The 27314-nt window shown below is 38.2% G+C and overlaps 1 protein-coding gene across 4 annotated transcripts in view; it reads left to right on the top strand.

The window, feature by feature from the left end:
* The window catches only part of LOC101157592 (HLA class I histocompatibility antigen, Cw-2 alpha chain), a 48761-nt gene extending 21801 nt beyond the window's left edge, over positions 1-26960 (top strand). Inside the window, exons 2-16 of one of the 4 annotated variants that reach the window (XM_023960325.1) lie at positions 9943-10227; positions 17662-17934; positions 18034-18324; positions 20981-21265; positions 21570-21683; positions 22132-22164; positions 22267-22299; positions 22935-22973; positions 23510-23545; positions 24195-24227; positions 24936-24974; positions 25518-25553; positions 25708-25755; positions 26064-26099; positions 26257-26960. In XM_023960325.1, coding sequence (XP_023816093.1) covers positions 9943-10227; positions 17662-17934; positions 18034-18324; positions 20981-21265; positions 21570-21683; positions 22132-22164; positions 22267-22299; positions 22935-22973; positions 23510-23545; positions 24195-24227; positions 24936-24974; positions 25518-25553; positions 25708-25755; positions 26064-26099; positions 26257-26285 — 1610 coding nt within the window. In that variant the 3' untranslated portion in view covers positions 26286-26960. The remainder of the gene's footprint in view (positions 1-9942; positions 10228-17661; positions 17935-18033; positions 18325-20980; positions 21266-21569; positions 21684-22131; positions 22165-22266; positions 22300-22934; positions 22974-23509; positions 23546-24194; positions 24228-24935; positions 24975-25517; positions 25554-25707; positions 25756-26063; positions 26100-26256) is intronic. The other 3 variants (XM_023960328.1, XM_023960326.1, XM_023960327.1) reach the window with 3 other exon arrangements.
* The last annotated feature ends 354 nt before the right edge of the window (positions 26961-27314 follow it).

Below are 27314 nucleotides of genomic sequence, written 5' to 3'. Positions count from 1 at the left end.
ACACAAGAGGCCCTCAGTTCTCATCTGTCTGCCCAGCTGTTGGACAGGACAAGTCCCGATTGAAGCGACATGTTAACTATTTGAGTAATTGGTGCTGAAAAAATGTTCAGTACAGACTTTAGAAATCTAGTGGAAAACACATCAAGGCTGCATGTTGACGAACTCAGGCAGGTGATGATCTCTTGAACATTGTCAGTTACAGGTGCAAAGTGAGTCAGCTTAGAGTGAATAGGTGTACAACATTGTACATTTCATGATATATCTGCAGTTTTGACTAACGCCACTTCCACTTAGCTCTGCTACACTGCCTTTTCTGTGCCCTTTCTGCTTTTTATCTACTTTTTCTGATTTAAATCTTCTTAGGGGAAATGGCATCCAAAACATCCAAAATGCTAGAAGTAACAGAGTTCACCAATTCATCAACATTAGCACCAGAGGCGTTTTCAAAGTTTAGCATTTCTGCAAACTGTGCCTTTTTTGTTTGTCATTTAATCTTTGAACTTCTTCCATTGGATTCAATGAAAATTAAGTCTTAGGAAAGGAAGGGCAAGGGAACCAGAGTTTGATTTTCCCAATGCAACAAAACCTGAAAAGCAAATATTTAACAGAATAAAGTAAAGACTAAAACTCCAATGTCATAAAAGGACTCCCAATAGTCATAGAAAAGGTAATTAAAACCACAAAAATATTTATATTTGGGGTAAAATCAAACTTTTTAAATTGGGGAGGTAATTGTTTCCTTCTGCAACCTACCTCTAGTTGTCTTTGGAGGAACTGCAACAGTTATTGTGTTTTTTTCCCATTAGGATAAAATATTTAAGTGACTACTAGGAATTTATAAAGGACAACTTGAGGCTCCTGACAGCTGAGCATAAAATGTGTCAAATCAAATGGTTGTTTTTTTCAACAACAACATTTTTAGAGATCTGCTTATGTTCAACTCATTAAATTAAAGCTTTATGTTTTTTGCTCATAAAATTGTAATAACCAGTTAAGTATGTGGCAAAGGATGTGGTTTGAAGTGACAGAATTATTAATATAAGAATAATTTTGCTACTTTCTTGTTTTATTGATATTTGCGATCTTTTGCATTCTTAGACTATAACAACTGTTGTTGATCCTAGCTCTAGAAAAAAAAAGAGAAATTCTGACAGGTGATTTCATTTACATCTAAAGCAGTGCTTCTCAATTATTTTTTGTCAGCCCCCCCCTAGTAAAAAGAAAATGTTTCGCGCCCCCCTCTAAATGATGGATTGTTTATTCATGATCTCATAAAGTGCAGCTGTTTTCCTGCATTACCTGCTGTTTTTATGTCAAATTCTGAAACCAACTAAACCACAGGCAGACAAAGAAAACATTTATGGAAAATAAAGACGTCATCAAAATGTCTACAGTATTTCATAAAGAATGACATTATTAGCATGAGCTGAGTCATCTAAAGGCACACAACAATTTTGGTGTTGCGCTATCCAGGCAGCGCTTGCAGGTCTCCGCATGCCCCGTTTCACCTGGCAGCCTGAGCCCACTAACCCTCCCCTTTCCTTCTCACACACGTGTGACAGGAGACAGGAGCAGCTACAGGGACGGGAATTCAAGGGTTTCAGGCTGTTACAAACTCTATGATTTAACAGACAACAGGAACCGAATAGTAACGCAGATTTTTTTCCAAGCACTGAGCTGCTGTCACCACCACCCCCCGTGTTAAAATTTGCGCCTCGGACAATTGCCCGTATTACCCCCCTGGCACCCCCACTATTTGAGAAGCACTGATGTACAGGGAGGAGTCTTGTTGGAAATATGCTCATGATTTATCTGAGCTCCACAGTTTTGCCAAGAAGGAAGCAGCTAAAAGTTTGTTTTACCAGAATTTAGTGGGAAACCTAATATGGTAAGAAATGTGGTTTGATAATCTCTTGAGTGAAAATTAAATTGCAGAATCTGTAAAAAACTTAAATGTAGCTGGGCCACACACACAAACACACCTTTGGGCAGTTTAGAAAAGGGTGAAGTATATTTTTAGACTGTGAGGAAGTCAGGCACTCCAATTGAAGGAAGTTGGAGTGGATAAACCCCACACATACACGGGGAGAACATGTAAACTTGGTCCAGAAAGGAGCCAGCTGGAATTTGATCACCATGAGGCGAGAGCACAAACCTCTATGCCACTGTGCAGCCTTCCTTTGCTTAATTCTGCACCAAATTATAAAGAAGTCATGTAAGTGGTGTTTTTATCAGTTTATATTAATTGCAGTCTTTCCTGTAGAAAAACATTTGAATGTATTTGCATGATTTGCATGGAACCAAAAAACAAATGTAGATTTGCCTAGTAAAAAAAAGACGGACAGAGAAGCTCAAACAGTTGGACACTTTCTTCAAAATGTTTTCCGTCACTGTTTTTCTCTGCATATTCACTTTTGACACTGCAAAAAGCAGTAAGTTGTCTTATGTAATAATTTTACATTTACAAGTAAAAGTTAAAGGTAACAATTATTACAAAGTTATAAAGCAAAATTCGAATTTTCCTGCTATAAAAATTCAGTGTAACTTGGGTAAGAGATTGTGATACCTTAAGTGTCTTGAAAGGAGCCATATAAAACGTATTGTTATTGCTATTATTGTAATTTTTGTCCAGATCCAAGACCCTGGCTTAAGGTTTCAATCAGGGCTTCACCGTCACTTTGTGTGCTCGGTGACATGAGTGTCATTGATGTAGAAGGAGGATTAGTTGTTATAATTTTTACAACTCTTTGTATTGTAAAAAAAATGTTTTTACTAAATTGGAAAAACAATTTATATTCATTTTGGCCATGTGGTCTTCCGGGCTTGGGTGTGTGTGTGTGTGTGGGGGGGGGGGGGGGGGGGTTGGGTTGGGTTATTGGGTAGGGGTCTGGCCTGCTGCCTGGCTTCAGGGGGTGGTTTTTTGCCTGCGCGAGGGGGCTGGCGAGGGGCCAAGCTCTGGCTGGGGGTCCGCCTGCGCCGGATTGGCTGCTTATCTACACCTGGGGCTGGGATCACTCCTTCTCTGGTCCTGGGGCGGGGTGGGGAAACCCTCTTGGGGCCTGCGGTTGCTCCGGGTGTCCCCCACCGGGCCGCGGGGTCTGGGGTAGGCGGGTGGGTGGGTGGGTCGGCCCCGTCCTAGAGGTGGCTGCTTGGGGGGAGCGAGTTGGTCCTCTATCAATATGGGGCGCTGGAGGTTTGACGGGTCTGGGTCTCCACTGAGGCAATCAGTGGCTACCCGGCTGGTCGGCTTCCTCGGTCTCATCGACCGGGGCAGTGATTGGGGGCGTGGGCCTGGGCTTGTTACTGGGGTCACCGCTTTCTTCGCTTCTCTCTCCTTATGTGGGGTTGGGGGTTTGGGCGCTTCAGGCGATGGGGCCCCTGGGCTGAGGAGGCCCGCTTGATTCACCACCGGGTCAGTCCTTCAGCCATCCCCGACCCTCTTCCTCATAGAACCATTTATTAGGGTGAGGGTGGTGGGTGTTAGCCTGCGATGCACCTTTGGGGGAGGAGCGACTTGGCAGTGGCCCCCCTCCCTTGGTTGCTGTATGGAACGTGCCCCCCCTCTCGGTTTTAACTGCACTTTAGACAACTAGGACCCTTGGGGGGGGGGGGGGGGGTGCTTGGACATCACTGCCAGCAAGCAGTAGATGTCCTAAGTGCCCTACCCGCCAATTTTAACTGCACTTTGAGGTTCAACTACTGGCTGGACTCTCTTCTCCAATACCGTGGCATAGACCTTCCCAAGAAGGCTGAGGAGTTTGATTCCCTGGTAGTTGGAACACACCCTCTGATCCTCGTCTTAAAAAGGTTTCCTGGTGCCATTGATGGACGGACGGGGTATGACGGTGTCTGTTATGGACAAAATGCCAGTTTGTCTGTCAGTCTGCCCCAGGACAGCTGTGGCTACATTAGTAGCTTACCATCACGTATGAATGAGGAGTGATTGACTAATGGACACATTGTAAGCGCTTTGAGCGTCTGGGCAATTGCAGATATATCCAATCTATTAAAATATGACCACAGAAGTCCAAAAACAAAACGCCAATCAGATTCACATCAGGGACAGCAATCCTTCCAATCACATACTTCCAGGTGCCAATTATGAGGTGCCGTGTAGGACATTATTCAGAATTAGCATTCACATACACATGTGAAATCTCTCACACACACTAGTGAAATGCTTGTATACATACAACTGAAAATGTATTCATTCACATACACATGTGAAATCTCTCACATACACATGTGAAATGCTCTCACACACACTACTGAAAATGCTCTCACATACACATGTGAAATGCTCTCACACACACTACTGAAAATGCTCTCACACACACTACTGAAAATGCTCTCACACACACTACTGAAAATGCTCTCACACACACTACTGAAAATGCTCTCACATACACTACTGAAAATGCTCTCACATACACATGTGAAATGCTCTCACACACACTACTGAAAATGCTCTCACATACACATGTGAAATGCTCTCACACACACTACTGAAAATGCTCTCACACACACTACTGAAAATGCTCTCACACACACTACTGAAAATGCTCTCACATACACATGTGAAATGCTCTCACACACACTACTGAAAATGCTCTCACACACACTACTGAAAATGCTCTCACACACACTACTGAAAATGCTCTCACATACACTACTGAAAATGCTCTCACACACACTACTGAAAATGCTCTCACACACACTACTGAAAATGCTCTCACACACACTACTGAAAATGCTCTCACACACACTACTGAAAATGCTCTCACATACACATGTGAAATGCTCTCACACACACTACTGAAAATGCTCTCACACACACTACTGAAAATGCTCTCACACACACTACTGAAAATGCTCTCACACACACTACTGAAAATGCTCTCACATACACTACTGAAAATGCTCTCACACACACTACTGAAAATGCTCTCACATACACTACTGAAAATGCTCTCACACACACTACTGAAAATGCTCTCACATACACATGTGAAAATCCTCTCACATACACTACTGAAATTTTCGACAGAAACGGAAGGCATTTCAGTAGAAACGGAAGTTGGCTGATTATCGCGAGATAATCATTCGTCTGAATCATTCGAAAATGGCAGCCGGTTGCGCAAGGAAAACCACCGAAACGTGTAAGTATATTAAAAAATATCCAGTATCTGTTGTAAAATATATTTGTAAATACTTAAGATGATGTGTTTAATATGTTATATTCCTCAATCAACAACCTAGATTGTTTTGAAGCTCATCAATTTCAGTAATGCTAACGCGAATTAGCGCCGAAGGCTAAAAACAAACGCTAGATATTACATCAAAAAGCAGTGACTTCTAACCGTAGTCACAAGTTATAAACACATGTTTTAAATGTGTTCATATATGTAGGGACAGACGAGGATGAGGAAAATCCGATCCATTTGCGGATGGAGAAAGATAGCCTGTTTGTTTTCAAGCTAGCTCGTGCCAGATGGGTAGAGACACATGATCAGATTTGACTTCATTTTAATAAACGGTTAATCGTTGTTGTACTGGGTTAAAGGTTTATGTTAAAGACCCAGAAGAGAGAGGAGGAAAGGGCTAGAAGGGAGGAACAGCGACAGGAGAGTCTGTTAAGTTTACTTGAGTTGAAATTATTGTTCTAAAATGTAATGCAGCCATTGTTTTTCCAATTTGTTTAATAAATGTATGAACAAAAATGAATAATTTACATGTATTATTTAAATCTGAGCTATTTTTAACAATCTCAAAAGGATTTTCATATAAATATCAGATGTACATATTTAGAATTTCGTTTTATATGTTAATATTTATTTTTATACATGTTAACAATAATCCTGGTCTTCTAGAGTCATGTGTGTCACAGTTGGAGCTGAAAGGAAAGTAAAGATTTGTCCTTGCAGACGGACGTGACTCTGCTCGTCCTGCATGTTCCTGGTGTTGTCCTGCTGTGGCTCAACATCTGTGGCTAAGCAGTCGCCTTTGCTGATGCACAGAATGTGCAGAATTGAACTGCAGGCAATGATTTTCATTGCAAAGGTTGGTTTTACTTCCAGTGCCCCCAGAAATATTGCTCTCCTCCTCATCTTTATCATGCCAAATGCTCTCTTCACAACAGAGCGTGTTCTGGAGTGGTTCTGGTTGTAACTGCCTCAGTGGCATTCCTCATGGGTTCCCTGTAGGGTGTCAGCAGCATGATGGGATGTGCAATGCAGGGATACCCACCATCACCCAAAAGGATCCTTCAGGTGGGTTTGTTTGATTTACATAAATTGGGCTTTTACGTAGAACCCGTGAATCATGGATTGATCCTGGATTCTCAACAAAAATATTTATAAATTTGGCATTAGAGTCACATACAGCCTGCATTTGAATGGAATAAAAAAGCTTCCTGTTAAAATAACAAGCTGCATTATCTTTTAGGGCCTTTATTCTTATGTGGCAGCCATCAATGCTCCTTGTGACCCTTTGGAAGGAGAAAGACCAAGCGAGCTGCTAAAATCCAGAGGCGACTTATGGTAGTTCATTCCCACTGGGAAGCTGGGTGACCCTGCTCATCAGCTGGAGGATGCGGTCTGCCGTCCTGTGGACAACATCGCTCACGGTGGGCCGTGTCATGTCAAAGACTCTGGCTACCACACTGTAAGATGTGCCACACGCCAGCCAGAAAAGAAAAACCAGGACGTCAGTCTCCTGTGACCCCCCAGAGTGTGAGGAACCCGAAGCTGATGCTTCAGGACCATCGACCCAGATGCCCGATGGTCCTGCGGGTCAACCGAAAATCCAGTCTTGTGTCGGACTGACAGTCAGCGTAAAGGGCCAGGACAGACACCTTTGTGTTGGTAAAGCAGTAGAGACGTGGAAGACCCTGGAAAATGCAACATTAATTATTTCATTGAGGAAATTAAATCACATTTTTTTAATGTTTCTATTTATTTTGATGTCTTACATTTTAGATTATGAAGTATTTATTAATTCTGGAAAATCTCGTGGTTTTTATTTGGCTGGGTTTTTTGATTTTCATTTAAACTTTTAAAAATGAAAGTTTTTGTTTTGTTTTTGTTTAAAACAAGTGATATGGTTTGACTCTGAATAAAAAATTCTAAACTTTGAACTCACAAGTGTTTCATGTAATTGGACTACACAACTCACTTGAAAAAGAATGTTAAACTCTTACCCAGCAGACTGTGTAACCTTGAGCATGATTAGTAACAAAGTTTATGTTAAAGTTTAGGTTTAACTAAAAAAAAAGCTTTAAGTTTAACTCACAAGTTATTCTGTCTGGTCAGGGCATCCAGAGGAAATCTTCTGAGATGTCTGCTTGTCCTTGCCGTCCTGTGATGCTGCATATCTGCTCGTTTTCAGTTTGATCTCACGAAAAACGGTTGAATTATTGCCAGGAACACGGACAGATTCATTTTCAAAGCCATTTTCAGTAAGGTGTAAGAAAACTACAGAAAAAAATGCCTCCTTGCAAGAGCCCGTTAATCGTTCAGCGGCACAAAAACAAAATAAATATTGGCATGAAAAAATAACTTGGGGGTTTATTTATGAACAAATACATTAAATCAACACCAAAGTGTTTGTAATTTAATTATTTATAAATCAGTCACGTTTTCCATGATCAGAACACAGCAGATTCATAAATAGTCTTTGTAAAATGTTCATATTTATTATGTTTTTACTCTGACAAATAAGTGTCATTCTCCGCGTTAAATAGGAGTAGTTCGCCTCCAGACCAGGTGGTGGCGGTAATGCGCCACTTTGTTTCCGTGTCAAGCGCGTTATGAACAACACCCAAAAGAAAAAAGTACTGAGCACGGGTGTCTGAATTGCTTTTAAATTCAGAGAACTATATAGAACTATATAGTTCTGCACTATATAGGGTTTTAGTAGTTAGGGATCAGGGCAGGAATTCGGACACAGGTTCATTTCCACTGAAATGCCTTCAGTCGAGCAACTTCGTTTCTAACAATAAAGTAAAAAAAAAACGTTGTTTCTACTGAAATACCTTCCGTTTCTATTGAAATTTTCACATGTGTATGTGAGAGCATTTTCACATGTGTATGTGAGAGCATTTTCAGTAGTGTGTGTGAGAGCATTTTCAGTAGTGTGTGTGAGAGCATTTTCAGTAGTGTGTGTGAGAGCATTTTCACATGTGTATGTGAGAGCATTTTCAGTAGTGTGTGTGAGAGCATTTTCAGTAGTGTGTGTGAGAGCATTTTCAGTAGTGTGTGTGAGAGCATTTTCAGTAGTGTGTGTGAGAGCATTTTCAGTAGTGTGTGTGAGAGCATTTTCAGTAGTGTGTGTGAGAGCATTTTCAGTAGTGTGTGTGAGAGCATTTTCAGTAGTGTGTGTGAGAGCATTTTCACATGTGTATGTGAGAGCATTTTCAGTAGTGTGTGTGAGAGCATTTTCAGTAGTGTGTGTGAGAGCATTTTCAGTAGTGTGTGTGAGAGCATTTTCAGTAGTGTGTGTGAGAGCATTTTCAGTAGTGTGTGTGAGAGCATTTTCACATGTGTATGTGAGAGCATTTTCAGTAGTGTGTGTGAGAGCATTTTCAGTAGTGTGTGTGAGAGCATTTTCACATGTGTATGTGAGAGCATTTTCAGTAGTGTGTGTGAGAGCATTTTCAGTAGTGTGTGTGAGAGCATTTCACATGTGTATGTGAGAGATTTCACATGTGTATGTGAATGAATACATTTTCAGTTGTATGTATACAAGCATTTCACTAGTGTGTGTGAGAGATTTCACATGTGTATGTGAATGCTAATTCTGAATAATGTCCTACACGGCACCTCATAGCCAATGTCATTGAAGTCCCCTAAAAGGACAGCAGAGTCCACCATTGAGGCGCTTTCCAGGACCCCTCCGAGAGACAACAGGAAGACCGGGTACTCTGAACTATTGGTTGGCCTGTAGGCTGAATCACAGTCATACAATTTAAACAACAATTTATAATTGATGCAGATTGTTTTTCTGTTGGGTTAAGCTGCAAAAAATCTATTTAGAAATGTGTTAAATATTTTATGTTTATTTTTGTAGTAGGGTCACACTATATGAGGAAAACTTGCAATATGGGAAATTAGTGATCAATATTGCGATGACGATATAACTTGCGATGCATGAACAAATGGCAAAAACAACAAAAGCATTTCCATTTCACTGCAAAAGTTTAATTTAAATAAGAGTCAAAATACCTTAAATTATTCTCCAAATGATCCTCGTCCAATTAGGAGGGCAACATCTAACATAAAAGCTCCATCCGATTGGTCAACAACGTAAAGGGCTCCATCTGATTGGTCAAATGGATAACGGGACTTATTCAATTCATTAAATAGTTCAAGATGCCATAAGATTGGTTTAGCAAATTTAAGGTTTAACATTTATTGCGATTTTCGCAGATTTTTGCGATATGGATTTTGCACAGCTTGAAATTGCGATAACGATAAATTTGCGATTTATTGTGCAGTCCTAGTTTGCAGGAGACATAAAATCCTTACAAACTTTTTTTTTGTAATATAAATTAATATGATATTTTCCTATTGTTTGCATCTACAGGTAATGATACTGTAACTCCTCCTTAATGTTTTAAGCAAATGCACACAAAAGTCCAAAAAAGCTTTTCAGTTAAACAACTGACTAAAATAAACATCTATTAAAAGTAGGACAACAGGTGTACACATTTATTTTAAAACTTTGATCTGTAAAAACATTTTGGACACAGAAAATATGTTTCTTTTTAATTAATTTAACTTTAATTTTCCTTATCTTAATTGTAGTTCTACTTGGGATTTAATAAGTGAATTCACTTTATAGAGAAATATATTCACAACCAAATCCCTAAATATGTGATAAAGTGTGATTTTTTTTTTTTGTCCAGCTTTTCTGCTCACATCTCTTCACATTTTCTCTTTCCAGGCTCTCCTGACGTTTCCCTGTTTGCATCAGAAGCTAAAGAAAAGGCAAACGTTGTTCTGACGTGCCTCGCCACTGGCTTTTACCCCAAAGACATCACTATGAACATCAGAAGGGATGGCCGCATTCTCACTAAAGATGACGGCGTGGTGACCTCTGGAGTTCAACCAAATGAAAACAACACCCATCAGAGGAGAGACCATGTGGAGATTCCCAGGGCTGACGTCGCCACATACACCTGTGAAATCATCCATCCTGGTTCCAACATGCATGTTGAGAAGCCATGGGGTGAGAAACCTCTTAAAGATTACCTTATTTTTCAGAGCACAAGCCATGGTTTCTTTTGCACAGTTTAACCAGGGGTGAATCTTATCTTCAGGTGTGACTTCTCTGATTTTTTGTAACCCTTGTGCTATCGTAGGCACTTTTTTTCTTCAATGATTTGTGATCTTCACTGGTGTCCATGGATTACATGAAATCTTTCCACCTTTATCCACCTTTGTCATGGTAGGGAGAACACGTCAATGGAAGGGTTGGGTCATCTAGACCCACTAGACAGTGCCCTAAACTTTTTTTCTTCAATGATTTGTGATCTTCACTGGTGTCCATGGATAACATGAAATCCCCTTCACCTTTATCCACCTTTGTCATGGTAGGGAGAACACGTCAATGTAAGGATCGGGTCTTTTGGACCCCATCGGATAGCAGAGATTAGGACATAAGAACCTGTAGGCTCATAGGTTTGTTATTTTCCCAACAACAACCCCTAGAGCAGTGTTTTTCAACCAGTTTTTCAACTAGCGTGCGGTGGGAAATTGCCCTATTTAATGATCTAACAACATTTTCCATCTCCATGATTTCAGCTCTGTGTTCATCCAAACAGACCCTGATAAAACACAGAGAAGTTAGGAAAATGAAAGATCGTAAAATAATTTTTGGATGCTGGGTTGCCCCGGGACTTTTGTCAAGTTTAGAGTGTGCCGTGGCTCAAAAAATGTTGAAAAACACTGCCCTAGAGCAGTGGTCCCCAACCCTTTTAACGCCAGAAACCCCAATTCATGCAAAGATATCCCAATAAATACTTGAAATTTATTAAACAATGGGCCCTGAATCTATTTTCTATGAAATTATTTCTACCAGCACATGCTAAAGCTCTTTAAAAAGTATTGTCAAGTCCCCTTTGAATTCCCAGTTTAAGTCTGGAAAAGTGAATGAAAAAATAGATTAAGAATTCTACAACCTCAAACTACTGAAAGTTATTCAAAATATTGGGAAATATTGAATTTTGATTTTTTTGTAACCCTTGTGCTATCCTAGGAACTTTTACATTGGGAGTTGGGTCATCTAGACCCACTAGACAGAGCTCTGAACCTTTTTTCTTCAATGATTTGTGATCCTCACTGGTGTCCATGGATTACATGAAATCTTTCCACCTTTATCCACCTTTGTCATGGTAGGGAGAACACGTCAATGTAAGGTTGGGGTCATCTAAGATAGCACAAGGGTTAATGATGATGGTCATCGTTAACAATTAAATGATGGTCACTTTGTTCCGTTCATGAGCCAATAGCTTACAAGATATCCTTTGCTGATTCAGCATGGCTCTATGCATGACATTAAAAAACTGTTTTAGTTTTTGTTTCTCTACTTATTTTAGTTGAACTTCTTACAGAGAGCAAGAATAAAAGTGTGAATATGTTTTTGAATGTGGACCCTTGAACTTGTGTATTCCTCGGGTTCCTGGGTTCTTGTTTCTGTCATAAAGGGGGTAGATTGGATTCTTAATAAAGATCACTTTTCACCACGTATTGATGTTTTTGTGTACAGCTAAAACTAAAGCCTATACAAGAACCAATAGTGAACTGTTAAGTAATAATACAGCAAAGTGAAGATATTTTAATAAAAAAATCCCCCAAGAGTCATTTTAATTATAAAAAAAATGAAGGTCTTTATGTCAGACGAGTGTATTTTAAAGAATTCTGTCATTATTTTTACGCAAATAATTTGTTGTGTTTTTAGTTTTAGTTTAGTTTATACTATCTTTTGATAGGACTTTCTTTTAGCCCCCAAAGCAGCTCTGAGAAGATAAAATGGATAAAAAAGTGATCTTGATGGTTGTCACATTATATGTTGAGGCAACAGAGTTCAGTGTTTTTTATATCAACATTTCAGCCTCTTCCTGTTTTGTTTGTGATGCTTCTCTTTTTTCTTTTACACTTCTCTAAATGTAGAAGAAGAGTTTCAGCTGCCCTCTAAGGCAGCTAAGAACCACAGTTCTTTCCGTGTGACTCTAGAGCAGGGGTCTCAAACTCACGGCCCGCGGGCTATTTGCGGCCCCCAAGATATTATTTTGGGGCCCCCGCCTTAATTTGAAACTTTAAAGTTAATGCGTCCCGCTAATTTGTATGAATTACACTTTTTCAGTGTTGCACGCACTGACCACATTAAGGAGTTCCTGACTTTCCTTTTTAGAACGTATTTATTCGCTCATAACTTTCTAAATACATGCAGTTTTCTCTGGGCCGCACAAAGCCAGAGGAGGGTTAAGGTTATGGTTAGGCGCGTGGCGGCGTATCAACCCTGACCAAACAGTAGCCTTTTTTTAAATCAATTGGTATTTTATTACATTTCCAGATGCGTTTGCTCAGGTTGGGGCCTTGCTTCCGCCCCTTTCTGGTGATACTTTTGTGATGATTGACAGGAGACGCTGGAGCAAAAGCAAAAACATACGTCACACACCAGGTGATCTGCGCAGCGTTGCGTCCACTGGGTGATCTCAAACACCCTTATTGTGCTTTTTGGCTGCACCTAGTATTTGGTGTCGCCAACATGAATTTCCATGCGTTTTTTTATAAAAATATAGGAGTGGCTGACCGGCTGCTCTACAATAACTTGTGACCGGGGTTTAAACGTGCAAAAAGTCATAAGAAAGAAAATCCAAAAATGATTAATGAATTTTGTTTCTCCTTTAGTGATTTGTGGTTTAAAGAGTAAACTTTAAAAAAAAAACATTCAACACAGACTCAAAATTGGGAGCACATCCTCTGACTTCTCCACCTTAAATTTCAATAAGTCCAAGTACAGTTCAGATTTACTGACAATCATCTTCAAGCCATACTGAGGTTCTCAGCTGTTTGGGAGGAAGTGCTGCCAAGTGTCCAGCAGTAAGAAGAAGACAAGAGAAGCCGTGTTCAGAAAAACCATTGATGGAGGTTACAGAACTGTAGAATTGGAGTCTTCTTTAGTGTTTAATAGTTATAATTCAACAGTGTTAACCAAACTGTGTTAATAAGGACATTTAAATTAGAAAACAGTAGATATAGAAGACTAAATAAACAGAAATGTGTTACTGATTTATTTACTTATTGATTTTTTTATTTACGTATTTTATTTGAATGAAGGTTTCATGAGTACATTTTGTACAGAAAACAGTTAATAATAGAGAATAGTAATAGTATAGTATATGTTCCATACAAATTTATTGGCTCTCAAACACTCACAAGTTGCGTGTGCATTGAAGTTGCGGCCCTGCCTCGGCTAGACCCTGCCTTCAGTGGCCCCCAGGTATGACTGCACACATTTTAAAATGATTTTCACAAAGTATTTTCCAACTCTGTTACCAGCCTTTAAAGAATTACTGCTTAAAATGGCCAATCTTCCTTCTTTTTTTTTAACAATTCAAAATCCACCGTTTTGAATGAGCTGACTATAACTGTAAAGTTCTTTAACATCTAATGTGTTACCAGAGATCTACTTTTATTTGACTAAAGTTGTTTATTTACTTATTTGGTTGGAAAAATGCAAGTTCAACTTTTACGTACTTACTTGTAGATGTAATGGATGCAAACATTTCTTTTAGCATTTTTTCTTTTCTTTCTTGTCGTTGTTAGTGGGTTCGAGGTTGTGTAACTTGTGTTTTTGTGCAGATGCTTTCATGTTTACAGACCAGCACATGTTTAATCTCACATGGCATCGGAAAGCTCCAAACCTGTTGGTCAGGTTTTTGTTCACAAGACCTGACTTGATGGTGAAAGAAGGGCCTACATTTGATTTTTAATACGCATTACATTTGCTATGTTTTTCTCTTTAGTTTAGAAGACACCAGTCCTATTAATAGAGACAGTTCTTATGCACCCAATAAAGGTCACCCAATACAAAATGGTTGGTTTCAAAGACATATTTACTGCAGGAGTTGGTTATTTCTTTTAAAAGCATTTTTGCAGTACTTGCCTTTCTCTTACAGCACTTTCTGCACATTTTGGTCGCACACGTGCACATCCTGCTGAAACATCAAAATACTTTAAAAGGAATATATATATAAATTGCTCCATAGGGCAGGAACACTGTATTAAAATCCAACTCTCTTGTCAAGTAAATAAAATTGATAAAGTTTTGCTCTTCAGAAAGGTATTTTTTATGTTTAAGTAAAGAGTTATGTTAAAAGGTGTAACATTTGTAGAAAACAAGAAAAAACTCAATTTTCCGAACTGTCATGAACACACCCTCGCAGTAAAGAACCAGGAAGAAAAACACAGACAGAGACGGGACTTTCCTTTGAAGCCATAACAAAACAGAGAGAAGACTAACGGACACCTTTTCTTCAAAATGTTGCCCATCGCTTTTATTAGGGTTAGAATTATTAAATAATAATTTCAGTTAAAAACAAAATAAGATATAAAGAAATAAGTGTTACTATGAATTTGAAGTTTCGGTCTATTGAAACCTTTTACCGCAAAGTAGAACTATTGAATTTTACCTAAGTTTACTTGAGTATAAGTTTAGCAAGTGTGAATGTTTCTTCAGACTAAATAATTGGAACTCTTTTACAATTTAGACAATAAAAGTAAATATAAATTATACTGCCTCACTTTGAGTATAGAGTAAGTATACCTGTAGTTAGATACATTTAAATAGATTACTTTTTTCTAAGGGAACTAATGAGAAAGTCTGAACAGAGATATTCCTAACAAAGGGCACTGGTGTGATGGCGGGTTAATGAGCGTACTTTTTGTGTGCTTGTAGGTCCTAGTTTTAATATTTTGAACTTATTAGAAATAATATTCACTTAAACATTACAAATCATATTTACTGTTTTCACTAATGCTCTCATTCAATGAATATTTTTGTGTAATTAAGTAATGACCTTTTCATATTTAATCTAATGAATCTATTTTAATATAAAATATTTTTAGCCCAACAGCTGCTGTGAAAAGCCTAATTTTGAGCTATTTTAATGGAAATTTGTGATATTATGGTTCAGTGAAAGATCAAAATACAATTTTAAAAAAGTGACTTTATGAAGTTTTTTTAGTATAACAAACTTCCAACCTTTACTTTTACACCACCAAAGGGTATTTTTTTCCCATCTGAAACCATTAAGAAAAAGAAAACATCAGAGTTCTATTTTTCTCACATAAAAACAGTAGGATCACTTTTCTAAACAATCCAAACAAATATTGAAAACAAACTTCTTATTAATACTATAATACATGACAGGCAGTAGACTGTTATTTTATCACAACAGCAAGACAGTAGAAATGAGTGATTTTATAGTTTTCTGTAACCTGTTTGATGAATTTGATCCTTTTAAAGACTGTAGAGAACATTAGAAGTAGGAAATGAGACACGAGGAGGTACCACTGAAGGAATTGAACTATTTAGACTTTGCTGTTTTCAGACAAACTTTTGCTTCATCTGGACTAAGACAAGCGTTTAGAGGTGAATTTTTCCTCAGAAATGATGCGATGATGCATCAACAATAGAGATCTGCTAATGTTCAACTCATTAAATCAAAGCTTTATGTTTTTTGCCTATACCGTAATTTCCGGGTTGTAGAGCGCACCCGATTACAAGCCGCACCCACCCATTTCCATGTGTTTAACTTCTTCTGTACATACACAAGTCGCGTCAAAGTACAAGCAGCACGTATTAGTCAACGTGGTCAGCCTGACATCAAGTCCTCAGTCCCAGATTGTGCACAAGTCATTAGCACACTGTGGGAGGAGTCAGCCTTGCATTACGCTCAAGTATTTGGAGTGTTTGAATATACCCACATCTGCCAAACAGCATGGACCTCTATTCTGTTCACAAGTTCCTCAGTTATGGTTTATTTTTTTATATTTTTTTTATTTTTTTTTAATTATTGACAATCTAAGTATCATATATATAATTACAAACAGTAACCATATAATCAACATTACATCCCTCAGTTATGATGAGAAAATTTACATCCGCGATTCCCCATTTCCCATGAGTCTTAGGGGCTAAAGGCGGGTCTAACCACCGGCTCGCCACACTGTTGTACGTGTTTAAGAATGAGCAGCAGTGGATGGAGGGGCTAACGGAAGAGCATCTCTCCTTCCGCTTGTGTCGCGGCAGCGTTATGGGAGTAACAGGGCTGGTTAAAAAAACACACCAGTAAAATAAAGCAGCGGCGACCGAAAAGCGCGCGCCTCAGCGCCATACGCGCGCCTCAGCGCGGCGCGTGCGTCAGAAGTTTCCTTCCAGAACAAACACTGTTGCTCCGTGGACGCCTCTGAACTCCACGCTCTCCCCTTCCTTTCTTCTCCGACACCTCTGGCCAGGGCGGCTCCAGGGAAGAGCACTTCGTCCCCATTGCGCCGGTGGACCGAGCGAATCGTGTCTGTGCAGAGCAATCGGACTTAATACTGAACGTTTTGTGGATGAGGGGCGGATGCGTTGTTACGTGTGGGAGCCTTCAGACTGCCATCGGCCCCGCAGCTCTATGTGATCGAGCAGCAGGAGAACATGTCTCCAGCTCACACGGAGGCTGTGAGCTTTTCAATGCAAAATTACGTTCAGTCCTTAGAAACCGTTAAAACGACCACGTCAATTTGTGTTTCCAGTCGTGTCCCGACAAAATAAAGGCTGATGTTATTCCCACATATTTACGTGCAGCCAAGTTGCAGATTGCAGCTTTTCCCGCATCGACTCATGTTCATCCAGGCTAAATGTTGTTAGTGCATGTTAGCCTTCACCTAACCGTACGTTCTGCTACAAAAAGCACTGACCACACAGATTAAAAATAAAATGATGAGCAAACAGGCGCTTCATGATAACCATAACATGACAATAATAAACGTATGTTTAAAAGATCATCTCTTATATTACGGAGCTGCTAATAGATGGACTAGTGTCACTGTGACTCAGAGGTAAATTCACTCCGGAGCATGCGCTGTTCTCTCCGTCACGCAGCTGACCGGCTTTTCCAAACCCGTTGGTGATGGTGGATTTTTTCACGCTGCTTTTAACGATTGCTTTTAACTTGAAAGCTTCATCATATTGTAGCGGCGATCACGTGCACGTTGGGTCTAATGGCACCAAATGATTCTGGGATGCGGCCGGGCATGCATGTTTCTTTTTGTTGAACCATGACTGAAGTGTCTAAGACCTGAAGTCAAGTCCATGCTGTTTGGCTGCCAAGAGGTGTGTTTTAAAAAAATGACTTGTTGCGTGGAGTTGGATAGCGTATTCAACTCATGCGCTGAGTCTGAACGTACGTAGATGGCGGCCGCCAATTAAATCTATAAATTAGCCGCGTCACTGAATAAGCCGCAGGGCTGTAAGCGCAGGAAAAAAGTAGCGGCTTGTAGTCCGGAAATTACGGTAATTGGTCAATAATTGGTTGAATTGTTGGTAGTTTTTCACGTGTTTTACAGCTTTTTGAAATCCAGTTGTGTTTCTCACCTGTTTCATTTCCAGAGAAGCATTCTCTGACGTACATCTACACGGCCTTCTCCCATCCTGTGAAGCTCCCAGGCATCCATGAATTTACTGCTATGGGTCTGCTGGACAACAGAATGATCGACTACTATGACAGCTCTGTGCAAAAGAAAATTCCCAAACAGGACTGGATGAAGGAGCGACTCCAACAGGAATACTGGGAAAAAGGCACGCAGTCCCGGCAGAGCAAGCAGCAGTGGTTCAAGGTTAACATTGACATCCTGATCAACCGAATGAGACAAACGTCTAATGGTGAGATTTGAAGAGATGGGTCATGTATGTTCTGTCCTCTTGATGCTTTTTGTGTTTTAGTCAGTATAGTTTGATTTAATTCACATTTTTTTTCCTCAGACACTCATGTTCTTCAGTGGATGCATGGATGTGAAGGTGTAGAAGATGGACATGGCAACCTCCAGTTTATGAGTGGTGTGGACATGTACAACTATGATGGAGATGACTTCCTGGCTTTTGATGATGAACATCAAATTTGGGTGGCTACATTGGATGCAGCAGTCCCTACCAAGAGGAAGTGGGATGAAGTCACAGCTCTGAAAGACTACACCAAGGGATACCTGGAGAAGGAGTGCATGGAATGGATGAATACCTTTCTGAGTTATTCAAAGCAGCAGCTCAAAAGTGCCTGTATGTATGATCTAAAACCTTTAGCTGCCTTAAGGCCCGTACACACCGGGACGAATATTCGCCAGGCGTTATTCGCCAGCGTTTTTCGCCACGTTTTTTGTGTTCACACCCAGGCGATTTTCGCTGACGATGAGCCGAGCGAACATGCAATTTCATTCCCTGACATTAGATGGCGCTTAATGTAAAACAGAAATACTCCTGTACACAAGGTGGCGCTGCGCAACTTTACGCTTCTTAAAGTCGCTTTTCCCTCAGAAGAAGAGAGCAAGTATTTACATGCTTGTCAGAATCAAACAAAGAAAACATGAATATTTCAAGCACCAGTAGCTCCAACTGGCGCTTGGTTCGGGGATATTTTAGAATGTCCGTCATTATTGCTTCGCGGCTGTGTGTAGACGCTACTTGGCGTCTATCTTCTTCGCTGGTATGTGTGCTCAGCAAGGCAGTTTTGTGTTTGAGCGCCCCCAAGTTGTGTTTTACTGTAACTTCAGAAGCTCCAGACACGTGAGCAAAAGCGCCATTCTCATTGGTCGAGTAGATTTCGACGCGACGCGTCGAAAAAAAAAACGAACCCGAGGCGTTTTTTTTTTTGACGCTTTAACGCGTGGCGTTTTTTCGCGTCGGTGTGCACACTCTCGTTGGTGCCCTTTGTTTAGTCACGAGGCGTTAAACGTCGGCGAAAATCGCCGGCGAAATTCGTCCCGGTGTGAACAGGCCTTTACGCTTGCCAATAGATTGCAAACGTTAATTTTTGAATGACTTTATAGAAACCTAATCAACCAAGGGAAGTCTTCTTGGCTTAAATTTACAATTGTACAGATTGTCAAATGACTATCCTGCTAACGAAACTTTGTTTTTAATATTAATATTAAGATTATGTTTGTCTGTGCCAAAACAAAAAATGTAAATGCTAATAGAATGAAGGGAGAGTTGCTGATATTTCAGAGTGGAAACAAAGATTCATAAGAGATTATGACTATCAAAATATGACATAATAATGCACACACGTAACCAATTTAAACATCTATAAAAATGTGGCCAGAAGTTTAGGATTTATTAAAATGTGCACACTTTTTATTGTAATTTATTTTTATTAGGTTTTTAGGAAACTTTAGATTACTGTTAGAAATGACAAAGATAGTTTTGCTGGTGTAGGTACCATAACCATTCGGCCTGCAACAACCATTCGGGGTCCTTTGACTATTACTGTCGTCACATTATGTGATTGACTGTCCGTTGGTCCGATGATGTGTCAGATAGTGATTGGTTTGGACAAATTACAATACTACCATGGAAGAAGATATTATGTGGTCCGTTGTAAACAAACAGAGCTCCGACATAGAGCGAGATTATCTTTTAAACGTGCCTTTATTGTTTCATGATTATTATTAAGTGCATTCCTGCGAACGGACTGCGGTCCGAACCCTTCTCCGGACCGAACACTGCAACATAGCATCTTCCCCTTCCTGCGAACACGAAGCTAAGAGACTCCAGCTGCTCTGATCAGAGACACGGTTCTCTAGCCTGAAGCAGCAGGTTCATTCTAACTGCCACAGATCTTTTTACAAATGGGTTGTGGCAAAATCTCTATAAACACTAAAAAGAATAATTTCAGACAAAACTCAGAGGGAAAAGAACTTTAGGTTACAAAAGGAAACGTGAAATGAAAATAGGTAGAGCCCGAGCAGATCTCCACGCTACGAAGTTTGTCCAAGTAGGGCTACCGTAGTGGGACGTTATCCTCAGTCGAAAAGACTCCAATCGGTTATTACAGGCCGAATTGTTATGGTACCTACAGCGGCCGAGTGTGAAGCGGCTCGGATGAGGGTCAGCACCTCTAAATCTGAGGCCATGGTTCTCAAATCTGGTTCTCAAATCTGAGGCCATGGTTCTCAAGCCACCCTGGGGAGCTTCCTCCCCAGGGTGGCTGGGCACTCCCATAGAGATGGGGTGAGAAGCTCGGTCACCCGCAGAGTGCTTGGAGTAGAACCGCTTCTCCTCCACATCGAAAGGACCCAGTTGAGGTGGCTCGGGCATCTAGTCCGGATGTCTCCTGGACATTCCGGGCATATCCCACTGGGCGGAGGCCCCGGGGAAGACCCAGGACACGCTGGAGAGACTACATCTCTAGGCTGACTATACAAAGTCAGATACCAATAGTCTAATGTATTGTAGACATGCTTTCCAAATAGAATTACATTAATCAGGTTTTCAACTGGAGTGAAGATGTCAGTTTGTCCATATCAAAGATGGCGAGCATCACCTTAACCCTTTTTTCCACTTTAGGACTAACCCGCTTGGTCATCTTCTGGTAATCGCCATTTTACGGTCCAACAACATAATAGTTATCAACCTTTTTTAGATTTAGTTAAAATATAGCATTCACTAGATTCACAACTCATTTTTTCGCAGGTACATATTCTCAAAATGTGTCACTCTTTCTGAATGACAATCTGCAAAAACATTTTGACACAGAAAATGCATTTAAATAATTTTGCTTTTATTTCCTTATCTTAATTGTAGTTCTTCTTAGTATTAAATAAGTGATTCCATTGTATAGAGAAATATATTTAGAACCAAATCCCTAAATATGTGATAAAGTGTGATTTTACATCTAGCTTTTCTGCTCACATCTCTTCACATTTTCTCTTTCCAGCTTCACCTGACGTTTTCCTGTTTGCATCAGAAGCTAAAGAAAAGGCAAACGTTGTTCTGACGTGCCTCGCCACTGGCTTTTACCCCAAAGACATCACTATGAACATCAGAAGGGATGGCCGCATTCTCACTAAAGATGACGGCGTGGTGAGCTCTGGTGTTCGACCAAATCAAGACGACACCCATCAGAGGAGAGACCATGTGGAGATTCTCAGGACTGATGTCGCCTCTTACACCTGTGAAATCATCCATCCTGGTTCCAACATGCATGTTGAGAAGCCATGGGGTGAGAAACCTCTCATAATTTCTTTACACAGTGTTTGTGATGCTCGAAAGACATCATATTTTCATCATTATCAGAGTTATTACCTCACCTTGACTTCTCCTTAGATTGTGTTTTTCCTTTGTAAATATGCCAAATGAGCAGTGATTGCTTTAAATCTGTGTATTTAAGGCCCTCATGAAGTAGATGAAGTAGTAAATTACAAGTTAATCTGTCTTTAGTAGTATGCATAACAGATTGAAGTTCTGTTGAAAAAAATTGGGCAAATCAATATTTAAAAAATAAATCAATGTTGTTTTTGTTTTAGATCATCGTCTTCCAACTGAAGAAAATTTCCCCATTGCTCCCACTGCTGCCATTGCTGTTATTTTGGTCCTGATTGGCATAATTCTGTTTGTGTTGTATAAAAGAGGAATTATAGGTAAGTCGTCTGTATCATATTTCTTTTCATCTGCAGAAAGTTGAAATTGCTCTAAATAAAGTTTAATTTTTAAAGTTTTATAACTTTGACTGTAATCTGAAGGCATGTCAATTTGGCTGTTAGAACTTGTCTTGCATTTATTTTGTACAACATATAAATTTATTTTCTTTTTGTTTTTACTTTCTCTAAACTGTTTTTCCTCTTTTGAACCAAAAAGGGAAAAACAGAGAAAATTGTCTCTATAACTATTTTCCATCCTTTCGTGTAGGTTGGTACGGTCTCTCCAGGCCCGTTAGGAACCTTTTCAAAGAGGTCCTGCCATGATTTGGGGCGATCAAGTGCACAGACATAACAAATTTAAATCAGACCTAACTAAAGAAATGGAAGCCTGTTGAATTAAAACAAAGTTAATTCTATTCTGATGTGTTCACTTTTGCCTTTCTCCCAGGTAGAAGAAGCCAGGCTGATCCTGTCTCTGTCGGTTGGTAACAATTTTACTTTAAAAGCAAAACTAAAAGGAATTCATGCTTCATGCAAAATTTAATCTAAAATTAAATTTTGATTCTTCTTTCTATGTTTGCAGAAACGAATGGGGAGAAGTTGCATTTCATTGGTGGTTGGTATTTTCCATAGATGTGTTATGCAGCATTTCTTAATACCGTACTTCTCTGGGAAGTAAAATCACTGTTTGATTATAAATTAAATTCCTTTGACTGGAGGAATTTTTGCAATTTTTCACAATTTCCAATTCAAAAGTAACACTTGGCTTGAATTAAATCATGTTTTACTTCTATATATAGAAATTACTATCATTTTAACTAAATAACCTGATGTTTAAAAAAATGTCAAACAAAAGTTAAAAGAGTAGAACAATGTTAAATCATGAAAAGATCTGAGGATAAAAATATGTATTCTTCAGAACAGACATCCGTATGAAATCATCTTTACAGATACTTTTATGTTTTTATGTGAAAACTATTTAAACACGAAAAAAATGTATGCAGCAAAGTTCTATAAATGTTTTAAAGAAAGGGATGATTCAAAACTATAAATCAGTTTGAACATAACACAAAGACTCAGCTGTTGGTAAGTCTACTTTTAGTTCTCTGTTAATTTAACACTGGGTGCTGCTTTAACAGGAAATGGAAATTGATTATGTACAGACAATCCTTCAAAATGTTTGAAATATCTTTATAATAATTAGAATCTGTCATTATGAGAATGAATAAATACTACTGTTTACATCTACAGGTGGTGATGCAGGCTCCTCCTCTTCCTCCTCCTCCTCTGGTATCATCTTTACTTTAAGAACTTGTGAAAATAAATATAATTGTTGCAAAGTTGTGATCCTTTTTACTCATTTGGTTTGGTGTTGGGATAAGCTACAGGGAAATTGTAAATGTGTCAGTTTAAATGTAGAAAAGTGTCAAAAGTCTCAATTTTGTTTACTTCAATAAGAAATTGTTAATTTTTAAAAGCCTAAAAAGGGTCTTTAACCCTTGTGCTGTCTTAGATGACTCCACCCTTACATTGAAGTGTTCTCCCTACCATGACAAAGGTGGATAAAGGTGGAAAGATTTCATGTAATCCATGGACACCAGTGAAGATCACAAATCATTGAAGAAAAAAGGTTCAGAGCACTGTCTAGTGGGTCTAGATGACCCAACTCCCAATGTTAAAGTGCCTAGGATAGCACAAGGGTTAAAATAAATACAATGTTTGATACTTTTGAGTTTGAGTGCTGGTGTAAAACTGGTGAAAAAACCCAAATAACTTAAAATACACCAAGACTTAATGCAAATATAAAGCAGATTTTTCTTCCATAGGTTCCAATGAGTCAATCAGCAAAGACTCTGCTGTTGGTAAGTTTACTTTGAATTCTCTGTTCACTTAATACTGGATGCTGCTTTAATAGGAAATGGAAATTATTTTTTTTTTTAAATTCTTCAAAATGTTTGAAATATTTTTGCTGGCCCCTCTTCCTCCTCCTCCTCTGGTATCATGTTTACTTTAAAAACTTGTGAAAAGAAGTATAATAGTTTCAAAGTTGTGATCCCTTTTACTCATTTGGTTTGGTGTTGGGATAAGCTGCAGGGAAACTGTAAATGTAGAAAAGTGTCAAAAGTCTCAATTTTATATTTCTGTTTGCAAGTAAAAACTTCACATGCTGCTAAAGAAATAGTAATATGCATATAAATACTGCATAACAATACTCACACTTATCATACAGCAATTGAGGCACAAAAATAGTTTGATTTTTTGCAAAAAAAATTATTTATTAAAAATGACAGTTCTTCAGTCTGTAACTAATTTTTGGCTTTGGCTCCTCTACACTCGGTTGGTATCTTCCTTATAATAAAGAAATTGGAGCCTGTTGAATTACATTAAAGTAATTCTCTGCTGGTTGGTATCAATTTTACTTTCAGAGCAAAACTAAGGAATTTACGGATTTCGTGCTTCTGATAAAAAAAATCTAAAATTGAGTTTAAATTCTTCTTTCTATGTTTGCAGGAAGGGATGACGAGGGCGAGCCTCTCATTGGTGGTTGGTATTTTCCATATGAGTGTTATGCAGCATTTCTTCATACTTTTCTTGCGAAGGAAAAAAACACTGATTATGAAAAAAAAACTTTGGGCAATTTTACAATTTCCAATTCAAAAGTATCACTTGACTTGAATTAAATCCTGTTTTACTTTTACTTGTTTTTTCGTTCTTGTTTAAAAAATGTCAACAACAAAAAAAGAAGAAAAAAAATAGAAAAGTGTTCAATCGTGACAAGATCTGAGGATAAAAATATGTATTCCTCACTACAGACATCCATATAAATGAAGTCATCTTTACAAATATTTAAACACAAAGCATTTTTATGCAGCAAAGTTCTATCAATGTTTTAAAGAAACTATAAATCAGTTTGAACATAACATGATTCAGATTAAAAATGATAATAGTTTTGAAAGGACATGATGTGATACTAACTTGCAGTGATGGTTGGTATTTTCCATATTATTAATGATATACAATCTTTTCTCATCACTTCTTGGGAAGCTGCAGAAGTGAATTCATTAATTTTTCTGCTAAGCCTGCTGTTTAAATGATGGTGGAATATTATTATTTGTTCAGAGAGATGTCCCTAATAGAGAGACTGTCAATCATGTGTAGCTATAGATTGTTTTTTTTGTTTACCGTACATGTAATACATGAATATGTTTTAACATATTTTACATTTAAACTAAAATATCTCTACTTTTACAGTTCACATTTCTGAAGATGGGAAACAAATGGAAAGAAAAAGTAAGAGTTTTTATCCTTTCAGAGATTTTTTTATTGAATGCAGATGTGGTTGATAAATTTAAATCGTAATAGAAATGAGGAACTCTAAAAGAAGAACTAAAGTTAAGTAAAGAAAACATCTTGCATGATGTTTTTGAATTTAGGTCTTTTGAAAATGATGTTCAGAGAGATCAGCTATAAGCTTCTGCTTATTCATCTTAGTGAAATTGGTTTTAGGTTTGCACAATGACATCACCCATAGGATTTAGAGCATTTATGAAATCCTCCCACCTGTCAATCAAAACTGCTGACCATAAAAATGTTTCAGATCTAAAGAAAATCAACAAACACTATAGATGCATTTATATTTGATGTAGATTTGGTCCATTTAGGGGTCAATGGTAAATTCTTGCTTTTTAAAAGCAATATTATGTCAACATTTTCCTCTGAGAAATGTTTTGTGTAAAACTAGCGGAACCCCCCCCCCCCCCCCACAACACTTAATGCATATGTGAAAATACACCAAGACTTAATGCAAATATAAAGCAGATTTTTCTTCCATAGGTTCCAATGAGTCAATCAGCAAAGACTCTGCTGTTGGTAAGTCTACTTTGAATTCCCTGTTCACCTAATACTGGAAATGGAAATTAATTTTTTAAAGAAAATCCTTCAAAATGTTTGAAATATTTTCATAATAATCTGGATCTGTCATTATGAGAATGAATAAATACTACAGTACTGTTTACATCTACAGGTGGTGATGCTGGGCCCTCCTCCTCCTCCTCCTCCTCCTCCTCCTCTGGTATCATGTTTACTTTAAAAACTTGTTAAAATAAGTGTAAAGTTGTTATCCTTTGTACTCATTTGGTTTAGTGTTGGAATAAGCTGCAGGGATATTGTAAATGTAGAAACGTGTCAGAAGGCTCAAGTTTTTTACTTCAATGGGAAATTGTTAATTTTAAAAGCCTAAAAAAATGTCTTTAAACTTAAGGAAATACAATGTTTGATACTTTTGAGTTTGAGTGCTGGTGTAAAACTGGTCAAATAACCCAAATAACTTCAAATACACAAATACTTAATGCAAATATAAAGCAGATTTTTCTTCCATAGGTTCCAATGAGTCAATCAGCAAAGACTCTGCTGTTGGTAAGTCTACTTTGAATTCTCTGTTAATGAAATAGTGAAGACTACTTTTATAAGAAAAAAGGAAATGGAAATGAAAAAAGTTAAATGTTTTATATATTTTTGTAAAGGTTTTCATGTCATTTTGAACATGAACAGAAACTACTGTTTACATCTACAGGTGGTGACTCTGGCTCCAATTCTGCTTGAGTCAACTGTGAATACGTTTCCTGAAGCAAATGCACCGAAAAACAGGATAGAAAACCGAAAAAAGATGCAACACTACTTTGAAGCTTTGTGTCCTTTTAGTCTGTTTGTTGATGCAAACATTGGTCTATAGTCAGTCATTTGCAATGTTTTATGTTTTGATAACATTAAAAACAATTTGTTTTATTTTGGTGACATTAACAAAATATATATATTTTAGCACTTTTTTTACTTTTAGATTTCTATCAGAATATTTAAGTCAACCATGTTAGTCTAAAAACTCTTGGATATTAACATTGTAATATTTGAACAAACAAAAAAATGCCCCAAAAACAAATTGAATCTAAAACCTTTTCAAAAGCATCTAGTTACAGCCTTTTGCCAAATTTTGCACAATGGGTATCTACGAGAAAAGGAAAAAAACAGCTTCAGGTCAAACTTTCCTTTTCTGACAGTGACCTGCCCTGTAAAATGGGTTTTAAGCTTTTATTTTTTGTTATTATCAACATTTTACTTTTAAACTGTACTTTTTCTATGAGGTGTAAATATCTGCAGTCTCTCAATCTTTTTATGCTATTGTTTGCTCTTCTGTATATTTTGTTTGTATCAATCAACTTGATCACACATTTGTGTAACTCTGAAAACTGGAATGAATAAAGATTCATGACATTCTATTCATCTCATGGCGTTTTTATGTGATTTTTAAAGTTGATATCACAGATTTCTTTTTTTTTTTTAAATCACAGATTTCCACCATTGGCAGAAGCCAAAATCCCATAGACGTCACAAACATTATCAGAAAATAAACATGTTTTCATAATACGATTTATTTATGTTTTTTTTTATTATAGTACAAGTTATTCAAGTTCTAAACTTGACAATCAGATGTCCAACCATGTCCAACAATCAAAACATCTGATAGATGTCAGATCAGCCACTGTTACTAACATGTTTGTATTACGAGAAAATGGCGGCTGAATTTTCTGTGGGTTGCATCGCACTCACTTCATCCATTTCTCATTTATAGTCAGA

This window comes from Oryzias latipes, chromosome 11 (genome assembly GCF_002234675.1).
Source record: "Oryzias latipes chromosome 11, ASM223467v1".
In the NCBI taxonomy this organism is placed as follows: Eukaryota; Metazoa; Chordata; class Actinopteri; order Beloniformes; family Adrianichthyidae; genus Oryzias; species Oryzias latipes.
This window is presented reverse-complemented; position numbering and strand designations above follow the sequence as displayed.